This window comes from Littorina saxatilis, linkage group LG2, assembly GCF_037325665.1.
Source record: "Littorina saxatilis isolate snail1 linkage group LG2, US_GU_Lsax_2.0, whole genome shotgun sequence".
NCBI classification, from domain to species: Eukaryota; Metazoa; Mollusca; class Gastropoda; order Littorinimorpha; family Littorinidae; genus Littorina; species Littorina saxatilis.
Genome location: NC_090246.1, coordinates 37,150,972 through 37,163,677, shown reverse-complemented (window position 1 = coordinate 37,163,677; position 12,706 = coordinate 37,150,972). Strand labels below are relative to the sequence as shown.

The following is a 12,706-nucleotide window of genomic DNA, read 5'->3' as shown; positions in this document are numbered from 1 at the left end:
GTTCACTCCCTTCTGGGGTGACAGGACCGTCATCTTTGGCAAAGATGGTGGCGGGCCCTTCTGTTACGGTGACTACAGCTGATGTTCATGCTGTTCAGGATGGGGATGAGATTATCCCACTTTCGTCGGGTGGTCTGTCTCCTGGTGGTTCGCGGTCACAAGGTATGTTTGCTACACGAGTACCTGGGTTCTCCGGGGAAAGTGTAGCGCGTCTACAGTCAAAAGTAGCCACGGGCATCGCGCTCACGGGTGAAAGTTCTGATACCCCGCCTGGCCATCGCCGCTCTGTCGGCCGGTCAGGGGGGGGGTAAGGACACTGTAGAGCGTACGGAAGGTTCGTTGCTTTCTGCCGCGCCATTTGACGTTAGGCAGTCTGTGAGACTTCTGCTTCCACCTTCGGGGGAAGAAGGCAGTGGAGATGGGTCTCTGTTTGACTATGACAGTCAGGCGGGGAGTCAACTCCCGGACTGTACAGATGTGCAGGACGACTGTCTGGGCGATGGCACTTCCGTTCTGGGAGAGGATGCCGGTGTCCGTTTGCCGTCTAGGCTGGGAAGTGCGGTGGCGCTTGCAGCTGAAACGGCTTCGAAGTACTTTGAAGAGGGGGTAGTGGAGAGCAAGTCGCAGCTTGCTCCACCGCCCTCGGCTTGGGGGGATTTTCGTGTTGATAAGAATACGAAGGGTTCTTTCAAGTTCATCGAATCGCCTTCTCTGGCGTTCGAGATGTCGAAGGTGTTGGTGAAGGGTTGGTCTAAGGGGGTTTCTCCTGTTCCGTTGTTGGCACAACACAGGGAGGCTCCCGAGGCGGCTGTACCGTGGTTAGCGAAGATTGGTCAACAAGTTCCTTGTTCGGCTAATATGCGCAACTTCAAGCTGGTGGTCAACCCAGTCAGACTGATTGATTCCTACTCTTTGCCTATGTCGGTACTACCGGTGACACCGGAACTGACGGCTCTGAGGGAAGATGGCTATTCGAAGGAAAGGCCTGTCCCTTGTACGGAGGCATCTTTGATGTCTTTAGAGGAGACAGGACGCTCTCTGATGGAGTTGGCCTCTGTGTCAGAGTCACTCCAGAGATCGTTGTCGAGGTCGATTGCTACGTCGCTCGATCCCTTTGAGTTCCGGTTCGACGCTTCCTCGGAAGATGTGATGACTTTGCTGGCTACTTTGGCCAGGGTGTCACAGGAACAAATGGCGTTGTCGGCTAGATTGTACACTTTTGCCGTGCATTCTCGCAGGTCGGCTTTTTTGACGGGGTCAAGAATTAGGGACAAGGTGACGATCGATGCTCTGAAGGTGTCTCCCGTCATGGATGGTTCCCTTCTGGGTCGCGCATCTTTGGATGCTTTGCAAAAGGAAACGCACGAAGCAAGAGATCTGGCTATAGCCAAGGTTGTTCGTCAAGGTTTTCAGAAGCCCCAAGGCAAACCTCAGGGTCAAGGCAAGACTCAGTCTTCGTCCGCGGCGGCGGGCAAGACGCAGGGTCAGAACTCTTCTTTTCGGGGTAGGGGGCGTGGTTCCTCTTCTCAGAGGGGGGGTTCTTTTGGCGGGTCTAGGGGGTCGGGGCGCAAGCCCCACCCCCAATGATGCCCTCCCGAACTTTCGGTCCCGCTAGCCCCCACCGTCGTGGTGGCGGGCGGCCCCTCCAGGGCCCTCACTACCTGGTCGCGCTTGGTGGCCAGCCAGTGGGTTTTAGGGGTGGTCAGTTCGGGGTTCCGGCTACTCTGGGCAGAGAAGAGGGCACCTCTGTCCAGGATACCTCCGCCTTTCAGATTTCCAAACGATCCCGAGGCCAAGTTGGCTGTGCAGGGGGAGGTAGTTGCTCTCCTGCAAAAAGAGGCGATCGAAGAGGTTCGCGATCAGGGATCGTTGGGATTTTACGGCAGGCTCTTTGTGGTGCCCAAAGCATCGGGTGCGTGGAGGCCAGTTTTAGACCTTTCATGTCTGAACAGGTTCCTGAGAGTGGTAAAATTCACGATGGAAACGCCGGCGTCGGTGAGAGAGGCTCTCCGTCCGGGGGATTGGGCCACGTCCATCGATCTCACGGACGCTTACTTTCACGTGCTGATGCACACAGCGGACAGAAAGTGGCTGCGGTTTCGGTGGGGGGAAAGGATTTTCCAGTTTCGGGCTCTCCCGTTCGGTCTGTCCCTCTCTCCTTGGATCTTCACGATGGTCGTTCGTCAGCTCTGTGCCCTAGTGAGGCAGGAGGGGGTGCGCCTCAGGGCGTACCTCGACGACTGGCTGATTTTGCACCAGAATCAGGCCTTATGCAGCACACACACGCACAGGGTTCTCAGCCTAGCGAGTCAACTCGGGTTCTCAATCAATGTGGGGAAGTCCGAGTTGGAGCCTTCACAGGGGTTCACTTATCTGGGCATAGAGTTCAACACAGTGGAGTGGTCAGTTCGTCCTGCTCAAAAGCGGGTGGACAAACTTCAGTCGTTGATCCGGGAGTTACTCGGAAAGAATGTGGCCTCGGCTCGGGAGTTGTATTCTATCCTGGGTCAGATGGAATCTATGGCCTTGCTGGTTCCGTTGGGAAGAGTGCACAAGAGACCATTTCAGGCGGCGGTGCAGGCTCGGTGGGATCAGGCAACTCAAGCTTGGAGTTGTCAGGTCGAGTTGGGAGATTGGTTCAGGAGCACCACAGGTGTCTGGCTTCTTCCTTGGGTGTCCCAGGGTGTCCCCATCACTCCCCCGGCTCCGGAGAACGATCTGTTCACGGATGCGTCTCAGACAGGGTGGGGAGCTCATTTGGCGGATCAGACTGCTGCGGGTGTGTGGGACGTCAGTCAAGGGTCCTTGCACATAAACGTCTTGGAGCTGGAGGCTGTGGCCTTGGGCCTGAGGGCGTTTCTTCCTTCTCTGGCGAGCAGTCATGTCAGAGTACATACAGACAATACGACTGTTGCGGCTTATATAAATCGCCAGGGGGGGACGCGCTCGCAGGTTCTGTCAGACAGAGCATGTCGCTTGCTGATGTGGTGCAGTACGCATCACATTCGGTTGTCAGCAACTTACTTGAGGGGCAAGCTCAATGTGTTGGCGGATGCCCTGAGCAGGGGGGACAAGATACTCCACTCGGAGTGGACCCTCTCGCATCAGGCCTTGGAGCGCCTTTGGGTTCAGGTGGACAAGCCGTGCATCGACTTGTTTGCGACAAGGTTTTCGGCAAGGCTCCCGCTTTTTGTGTCTCCGTTCCCGGACCCCCAAGCCTGGGCGGTGGACGCACTCGAGATGGACTGGACGAATCTGGTGGCTTACGCGTTTCCTCCTTTCTGCATTCTGGGCAGGGTAATAAGGAAAGCAGACCTCGAAAGGCCAGCGCTAGTGCTGGTTGCGCCTCTCTGGCCCAGCCAGCACTGGTATCCGGATCTGGTACGTCTGGCCGTTCGTCCTCCCATCCCGCTCGCTCTAAGGAAGGGCGAACTTCTGCAGCCTCGGTCAGGCATTCATCACGTAAACCCGCAAATGCTGCAACTTCACGGGTGGGTGTTATCAGAGACTCTCTGCTTAGGGCAGGGGCCTCTGTGTCTACTCTGAAGCTGGTTCAAAACGCTCACAGAGAGTCGACCAACTCTGTTTACGCTTCGCATTGGTCTTCGTGGTCGAAGTGGTGTCTTGAGAATAATGTGAATCCTCTGGCGCCTAGGTCTATGCAGTTAGCGAATCACTTGGCGTGGCTAGCTGATCAAGGGGGTTCTCCCTCTTCGTTGAAGGTTAGAAGGTCGGCAATTGCCTCTACTCTCAGGCAACTTGGTCACAAAGTTAACTTGTCGGGGGTTATCTCCGGCGTTATTAAGGGCGCTTCCCTTAAGTTGGCTCGTGACAAAACAAAGCTCCCGGCGTGGGATGTTTTTTTGGTGTTACGTTTTCTTGCGTCAGAGGACTTTGAGCCTATCCATTTAGCCAGTCTGGCAAATGTAACTCATAAAACTCTTTTCTTGGTCTTACTCGCTACGGCTAGACGTGGTAGCGAGGTGCACGCGTTGTCGGGAATGGCAAATGATATCTCCCGGGAGAAAGACGGTTCTTTTTCTCTTAGGTTCAGGCCTAATTTCTTGGCTAAGAACCAAAAACCAGGTCAACCATCCCCGCTTATCCGTATTCCCCCTTTGAGCACAATCCTGGCCCCGGGAGATGAGGATGTTTTTAACTGCCCTGTACGAGCACTCAGCAGCTACCTGTCCCGGACTCAGCCTATTCGCTCTATGTCTCAGAAACTGCTCTTTATATCACTCAATACGGCTCGGGGGAAGGACATTTCGAAAGTTACGCTAACCAAATGGGTTTCGTCTACCATTCGGAACGCTTATATCTGGTGGCAAAGACAATTAGGGGATACCAGAATGGTGTTGCCCCTTACGGCTGCCAGAACTCACGAGGCCAGGGCGTGGGCTTCGTCGTTGGCAGTTCTGAGATCAGGTCGTCTTTCAGAAGTTCTGGAGTCGGCATACTGGAGATCGGAAGACGTTTTTATAAACTTCTATCTCCGGGAGGTGGCTGGCATACGTCAAGATGGCAGCTCTGCTTTACCCTCTTTGGTGGCTGCAGGGCAGGTTCTTGTGGATTGATATGGTGAGTACCCTCCTCCTATGATAGCAATCTGCTATATGTGAGTTGGGTAAGATATGTAATTTAATTAAAAATTTTAGTAATAAATTTTCATTTGATTAATATACTTACCCAACTCACATCGTTTATTCCCTCCCGCCTCCCCGCTGTGGGATTTATGGGGGTCTAAAAAGGAGTGAGTTGGGCTTCGTTTAGGAATGATAAGATGGCGGCGTATGCGCGCGCATACGGAAGTCAGGCTAGTAGTTAGTCTGGCATTATGGGATAGAGCACTCTCTTTTTTAGAGTGGTCTCCCTTGGTTACCAAGGGGACGCGTACAGCGTATCCAGCACTGAACTAGGGTTAATTGCTATATGTGAGTTGGGTAAGTATATTAATCAAATGAAAATTTATTACTAAAATTTTTAATTCTTACTCCGAATCACACATTGCATTGACACAGTCTGAGATGCTAGGTTCTGAAAACCCTTACCCGTCTAACATTTTTAAAGGGAAGCAATCCCATCACCAAAAAAGGCTAAAAATAGCCCTGGTAATGAGCAGGTACTCTGTGAGTTACCTCCCATTGGTATGAACTGCGTCACTATCTCTATCACCACATGGCTACAATCATACGACTTTTCAGCTTCTTGAGGGAAGAGTGTCTGTATTTTTCGCTCCCGTGGCTGACTCTGGTGTTGGTTGACACCTGCCGGCCACGTTACCTTATTTATTTATTTTACACAATTAAAAAAATTATTTATTTATTTTACACAATTAAAAAAATTATTAGAGTAAAATAAAACATTAAAACGTTCATAATAAACAATAGTAAACAAGAATTTTAAAAAAAAATAAAAAAATAAAAAAATAGACCGCCCATGCCGGGAATCGAACCCGGATCACTTGGATTTAAAAAAAAAAATAAAAAAATAATTATTTATTTATTTTACACAATTAAAAAAATTATTAGAGTGAAATAAAACATTAAAACGTTCATAATAAACAATAGTAAACAAGAATTTAAAGAAAAAAATAAAAAAAAATAGACCGCCCATGCCGGGAATCGAACCCGGATCACTTTGGCCATAGACGGACGTGCTACGACAACTTTACTATAGTTGTGCGCCTTGAATCACTGTGTGTATCTGTCGCTCTCTCTCTTTCAGTCTCACCGAGACCAAGCACTGTATTGTAGTTTCTTTGCCGAGACAAAAATCCCCACCAGCTGCGGCTGGCTTGCAAATCATGCTTTTCTCGTCACTCCGTGACGTGTTCGGCTGAGTCCGCTCAAGTCTCCCCTTTAGTTCAGGCTGTTCGCAAAGCGACCAGCCTCCTACCGCAAAAACTCCCCCCGTTAAGAGTCGTTTTGGTGGAATATTTCGCATTTAGGTCCCAGGTAACATCATGAAGTTTTAATACGATCAATCGGACCTATTATCAAGTTAGTGTATCAACTTTTGAACGAACTGCGCCCAGTAGTTTCCCAGCAATAAGCTGTTAAGTCGAGACAGACAGACACACACACACACACACACACAGACACACAATTAAAGTCTGCTGGACCCTCCTACTGCGTACTCGGGGATTAAAGTTCGTTTAAGCTGTTGCTTGCCAGTTTTTGTGGTTGGCGAGCTTGGTTTATTTCGTCGTTTGTTGACGAGAACTGTTGTTTATTTGCTGAATTTTCTGTCCGTTCGGATTTGTGTGTTTCAGTATTTTTGTGTTGTCGCCATTTTTGTTGTTGGTCAGCTCGTCTGACTTAGATTAAAGTGGTGTTAAGCCGTTGCTTGCCGGCTTTTGTGGTTGGCGAGCTTGGTTTATTTCGTCGATTGTTGACGAGAACTGTTGTTTATTTGCTGAATTTTTTGTTCGTTCGGACTTGTGTGTTTCAGTATTTTTGTGGGAGTTGACCTCTATCTCTCAGGTCTTGTCGGGCTTTGGCATTTCCTTACAATAGAAAGGGGGGGGGGGGGGGGGCAGATTGTCTTTCCCCTCTACTCGGCTCGGGTTCATTTAATCCAGGGCTCGTCTTTCTTCCTGGGCCGTTTTTCTTTACGGTCCGGGGGATCGGACGAAGTGCTGGGCACAGCTTACTGGCTCTCTGAAGTTGTCTTTTGCAAGTTTTGCCTCAGAGACATCCTGGCTGTCAATCAGGAGTTTCTCTGGTCGCTTTCTGACTTTTTGGCAGCGGGCCAGTTCCTGGCAAGGGTGTTAGAGTGAGTTAGATTTTTCTTTCCCACCACGCCCTTTCTGACTTGTTGGCAGAGGGCCAGTTTCTGGCAAGGTTTTTTTGAGTGAGTTAGATTTTTTTCCCACCGCCTTGTTGATGTTATCTACTATATGTGATTCGGAGTAAGAATATGTAATTTAATGGAAAATTTTATAAGTAAATTTTCATTTGATTAATATACTTACCCGAATCACATAGTGTATGCCCTCCCACCTGCCCCGCCTATCGTTTTTGAGTTTCTTTAAAGCCGTATGATTGTAGCCACGTGGTGATAGAGGTAGTGACGTAGTTCATACCAATGGGAGGTAACTCACAGAGTACCTGCTCATTACCAGGGCTATTTTTAGCCTTTTTTGGTGATGGGGTTGCTTCCCTTTAAAAATGTTAGACGGGTAAGCGTTTTCAGAATCTAGCATCTCAGACTGTGTCAATGCTATATGTGATTCGGGTAAGTATATTAATCAAATGAAAATTTACCATTTTGGAACATTGACAGTCTTATCTGTTTTTGGATGTAGGAATGAAACTGTTGACTAGTATTTGCCGTTGTGACTTTCAGCAGTCAAGTGCAACAGATAACCAGGGTTCGGACAGCAGGGTACAGGAACTGACAGGAGAACTGCAGCGAATGACGGAGGAGAGAAAGCAGCTGCAGGAAAGATTGACAAAATCAAACCAGGAGAACTTGAACCTCTCCAATAAAATCAGGGTAGGTGGATCTTCTTGTGTTCTTTCACCACCAGAGAATGGTTGTAGCCACAAGGTGTGTTGCTTTATCTGGTGTCTTGTCTTTGTGCTCTCTGTGTATGCTGTATTGAATATGATGACTGGCCCATTCCTTTTCCTGTTGATGCCTTGCTGTGGATGGGCTGCCTGTACCAATTCCTTTCCCTCTCTCTCTAAATCCTTCTCTTTTTCCCTGTATTCTATCTTTCTCACTTTCTGTTCTTCCTCTCTCTTAAGTTTAAATGAGAATTTTGGTGTACAGTAGAACCTCCCTATTAAGACCTCCCAAAATCTGACAAAATCAGGTCTTAATAGGGAGGGGTCTTAATAGGGAGGCTGAACCAAGACCTGAAGGACAGACAGCTAGTGTAAAATGTAAATAAAACTCCTTAATGATGTTTCAGTTCTTTTTTAATGCCACGATTGCCAGCTCAACACATTATTGCATTTGAACAGTTTTCTTGCTTGTTTAATAAACAAACTGAGGTCGAACGAAAGCAGCGGTCCCAAAACATGCACATCGATGTCGATACCAGCTACTAATCATAGTCATACGATACCCAGCAACGATTTGGTTGAAAAAGAAAAGTGTCCCAAACGTAAGGAACAAAATGAATAAGAACCGCGGCAGTGTGTTGAAACTGATGTAAAATTGTAGCCAAAAGCGTCAGTTTTCACGATGAAACTTGACTCACTCATTCAACTTGGGGACAACTGCACTACGGACTGTCCACAGAGTTGAGTAATTTAGGACACGTACTCCACTACTCACCTTCAAACTTCACTGACGGGATTCTGAGAATTTATTGATTCAAACAAACGCCGCGTGGTTGTATATCGCGTCATTCGGTCACGCATCGGGGAAAACCAAGAACAATTCCAGATTTCAAAACCCATGTTCGTCGGCCGCCATTGTTAGCTAGACCGAAAATGTTACACACGCTTTGCATACGTACATCGCAAAATGACATGACGTCACCACAACTTTCGGTTTTGGTTCGATGATCGGATTGCTTTCATAACGTTTCTGTAACTTTGCGTGTTTAAAAGGTAGGAGTTCCTGCACAGTTCTTTGCTAAATGAAACAGACATCTGGCCAATGACCTTTATCTATTCAAAATAAAGTACAGTCGCGAATATGTCAACAGGGGAAATAACGCTTGCGGAGAATGGAGCCTATTTGAGCAGACGACATCGCAGTTGCGATGTGCTCGTCAACTGTTTGCTCAATTTCCAAAACAATATCAAGGTTTGCACAGTTTTGAACTTCTTCTTGGGAATAACAAAGTCGCATTTGACCATGATTTGTCAGTCGTATGTCGGGTTAAGGAGGTAGTCGTAGTACAGAGGATGTGAACAGAGTAAAAAGGATCGGTCATGAAATTTAAAGTCCTAACTTAGAGGAAGTCGTAATAAGGAAGGTCTTAATAGGAAGGCTCTACTGTACGTTCACAACTTCTTCGCTAAAAGTCATTCACTCCTGCTGGAGACGTAGTCTTCTCCGGACACAAAACCATACTATTTTACTTTGGCTTCAGGTGCTAGAAGAAGGGAAAGAGGCGGAAGCAGCCGAGAAAGGAGTGTTGCGCGAAGAGCTGGACACACTGAAGAAAGAACAAGACGACCTGCTGGTTTTACTGGCCGACCAGGACGCCAAGATCAACAAGTTCAAGGCCAAACTCAAGGAACTAGGACAAGAGGTGAGCTGTCTGAGACACATAAAAAGACTCCTGTATGAGAATCTTCAGACTTTGGGCTGAAATCAGACTTTTTTGTTAGCTCCAAGACAGAGCAGTTTTTGTGATCCATGCTCCAAATGGGTGTATTATTTTGGAACCACAGATCGCTTTCAGACTTGTTCATGTATGGTTGTTCTCATGTCTGAAGACTGCCACCCAAACAGTAGTGTTTATAACCTGCCTCCACCCAGTCACTGTTACATTATCTCCATTATGATTTATGGCATAAGAACAAACACTGGGAGTTCATAGCGAGAATGTGTAAAGAGAAGTAAAAGTATGATCTTTACCTAATGGTGCTGTGATTCGTTGCTGTACCTTTAATGACTTGCTGCTGAGGTCGGGTATGATTAGAGATGTTCTTTTCTCATTTGTGTTCTTCTTGTTTATTTTGCAGGTGGAAGAAGATGACGATGAAGAAGACTTTGAAGATGAAGATGAAGATGATGCATGATAGCAAAGACACCATGTCAGTGTGCTAGAGAATGACTGTGTGTGGATGTGAGTGTCTTGATGCATGCATCGTTTACTTGAAACTTTAATGTGAATCAGCAAGAACAAGTGAGGCGTGTGTGTGAATACCAAAGTTTGCAGATTGAATAGATCTACATGTTTATCTTTATAACACAATTTTTGTTTGTACTGTTTTGTTGGTCTATTGCTTGTGTGTGCATACCCGTCATTATGTTATGTCTTGACTGAGAATGAAATGCCTGCTCTCATTCACCAAACTTGAAAACGCACACGGTAAACTTTCAATTATATATTTTTCAGTAGACACCACTTAGCTATTATAAAGTGTAAAATCTGTTACCATGAGGATACACATGAGCGAGTGTGTTCACTCAAATAGATGACTATATATTCATGATTTGCTTCTGTAGTTTGCTGCAATTTATTTTGTGCTTTGATTTACTGCCTAAACTGCTGTGACATTTTTTTTAAATTATTTTTTTTATTAAGGGGCTTATTGTCCGTCAGGTCTTAATTGCCTATATTGGACATGAATTGGTTTATACGATTCGAGTTTTTACGCCCTCACGGCTTTTGATGTATGCGTGTTTAGGTGGTATCAGCCATCTGCACTTATGGTAGAATGACCAAGATCTTTAACGTGCCATTGTGGTGACACGGGGGTGGGAGATGGATACCGTCTCTGGGTCTGCACATAAAGTTGATCCGTCCCGGCCCGGATTCGAACCAGCGACCTTTCGATCACAAGTCCAGTGCTCTACCACCTGAGCTACCCTGTGACATTTAAGACCAGAAGAATACTTTGTGAAAATGTGACTGTTTTATTGATGCTGGTGTAGTTGCATACCGACCTTGGTAGTTGTTTTTTTTACAGCTTGGTAGTTGTTTTTTCTTTCTTCAAAAGATTATGTATAATATATTGGCGTGAAAGAGCTGTTGATGGATTTCACTCTAGACTTTATCATCGATGCAGTGCATTCTTAAGAGAGAGAGGTTGACGAGTGTTTAACACCAAACTGGGGGTTTTGATAGCTCACAGAGCATTGGACTTGTGATCTTGGAGTCATGGGTTCAAATCCAGGCGGGGACGGACATAGATCATCAACTTTCTGTGATGACTCCGAGATGGGTTCCATGTCCCACACCTGCCTCACTGCTGTTGCACATGAAAGACCTTGGTCATTGTGCAAGAAGTGCAGGTTGCTGATGACACCTAGACATGCACACACCTGGGTAGCGCAGCTCTTGTTGCTGCTAGCTTTCCACTGTGAGGAAGCGACCTGAAGTTCCCAGCAATGGGATCATAAAGTAAGCCCCCCGCGGGTTAGGGGGAGTCCCATATTGGTTGGGACGAGAAAGAATTTACCCGATGCTCCCCAGCATGTCGTAAGAGGCGACTAACAGATTCTGTTTCTCCTTTTACCCTTGTTAAGTGTTTCTTGTATAGAATATAGTCAATGTTTGTAAAGATTTTAGTCAAGCAGTATGTACGAAATGTTAAGTCCTTTGTACTGGAAACTTGCATTCTCCCAGTAAGGTAATATATTGTACTACGTTGCAAGCCCCTGGAGCAAATTTTTGATTAATGCTTTTGTGAACAAGAAACAATTGACAAGTGGCTCTATCCCATCACCCCCCTTCCCTCCGTCGCGATATAACCTTGAACGGTTGAAAACGACGTTAAACACCAAATAAAGAAAAGAAAGAATAATAAAGTAAAGAACTGTAAAAAAAACTTGTTCATTGGTGTGATGGTCTGATCACTTGCTTCTATGCAAAATCATATCAGAGTGTAGTGAAAGTGGATGTGTCAAACAGTGTTAAAACTTGTTATTCTTCGCTTGGCTTGCTCCTCACAGTTTCTGTTATTTATTCTGGGTGAAGGTTCTCCTTAGCTCTGTCATGACTTCAGCAACATTTGTCCTTATTGGATGGACGAGGGTTATATCAAGCATCAATTTATCCGAAAGAGTTAAAATACTGCAGTACTCGGGTCTTACTGTCCCTGAGGTAAAGCAAGTGTTAAAATTGTACTCAAATCTGGTAAGGGGAAAGTGAGTGCGAAGAACCGTTTTCTTTTGTTTTTGACAGTATACACCATGCCGGCTAATTAGTGTGCATTAAACAAAGATGGTTGAAAGAGGATTATAAAGGAATGGTTTTTTGTCCGTTTCTTCATACGTTGGTTTGTGGGTGGAAGAGAAAGGCGAAAGAGTTTGCAATAACAATTTTACCTTTTGCTGTTCAAAACATTTTTTTGTCTGGTTTTGATAATTTTCTTCAATGTTTTGTGAACTGTCTGACTGTGCTGTAGATTTCTAATGTAAAATAAACATGAAGCTAATTAATTTATACTCCCTCCCTTAATTTGTGATTATAATTACATAATCTTACTCTGAATCACATATTAGCATTGACCCACTTCAGATGCTTAGGTTATGATAAAAGCTACCCCGTCTAGGTATAAGGGGAGCAACCCCAACTAAAAAAGTGACTGCACCAGTATGACTGGCACCCTGGGTTACGTCCCATGCAGCACACTACGTCATCAATGGTGCTGGTCACATGATACCCCTCCAATCGACTACTATCACTCAAGGGTGACGGTTGTGTTTGGCTAGCGCTAAGGCTTGTTTTCGTGTCTTCGGCACCCACCGGCCTTGGCCCCCCGTCTTCTTTCGCTGGCTTGCAGCTGGTGAGATTGTTCTTGTTTTCTTACTTGTTTCGTTCGTTCTGCCTCGAATTTCGCATGTCCTTTGGACTTTGAAGTTTTCGGCAGTTGTTGGCTTCCTTTCGGTCGCCATTTGTATTTGCACGTTGTCAGGCTTGTGTTGTTTTCGTCCGTGTACTGGACTGTTAACGCTTGTTGCTTGCTTATAGCTGCTATCGGTAGCTTTTGTTTGTGCTGAATTGTTTGCTTTCTGCTTCTGAATTTTGTTAGCGTCTGTGTGACTTTGCTATTTTTCAGTTGTGGTT

At 46.3% G+C, this 12,706-nt stretch overlaps 1 protein-coding gene across 3 annotated transcripts in view; it reads left to right on the top strand.

Moving 5' to 3' along the window:
* The window catches only part of LOC138958912 (general vesicular transport factor p115-like), a 36,982-nt gene extending 26,786 nt beyond the window's left edge, over window positions 1-10,196 (top strand). For 2 of the 3 annotated variants that reach the window (XM_070330247.1, XM_070330244.1), the window contains exons 20-22: window positions 7,351-7,500; window positions 9,056-9,217; window positions 9,654-10,196. In XM_070330247.1, coding sequence (XP_070186348.1) covers window positions 7,351-7,500; window positions 9,056-9,217; window positions 9,654-9,710 — 369 coding nt within the window. In that variant the 3' untranslated portion in view covers window positions 9,711-10,196. The remainder of the gene's footprint in view (window positions 1-7,350; window positions 7,501-9,055; window positions 9,218-9,653) is intronic. The other variant, XM_070330245.1, reaches the window with a different exon arrangement.
* Window positions 10,197-12,706: the final 2,510 nt, after the last annotated feature.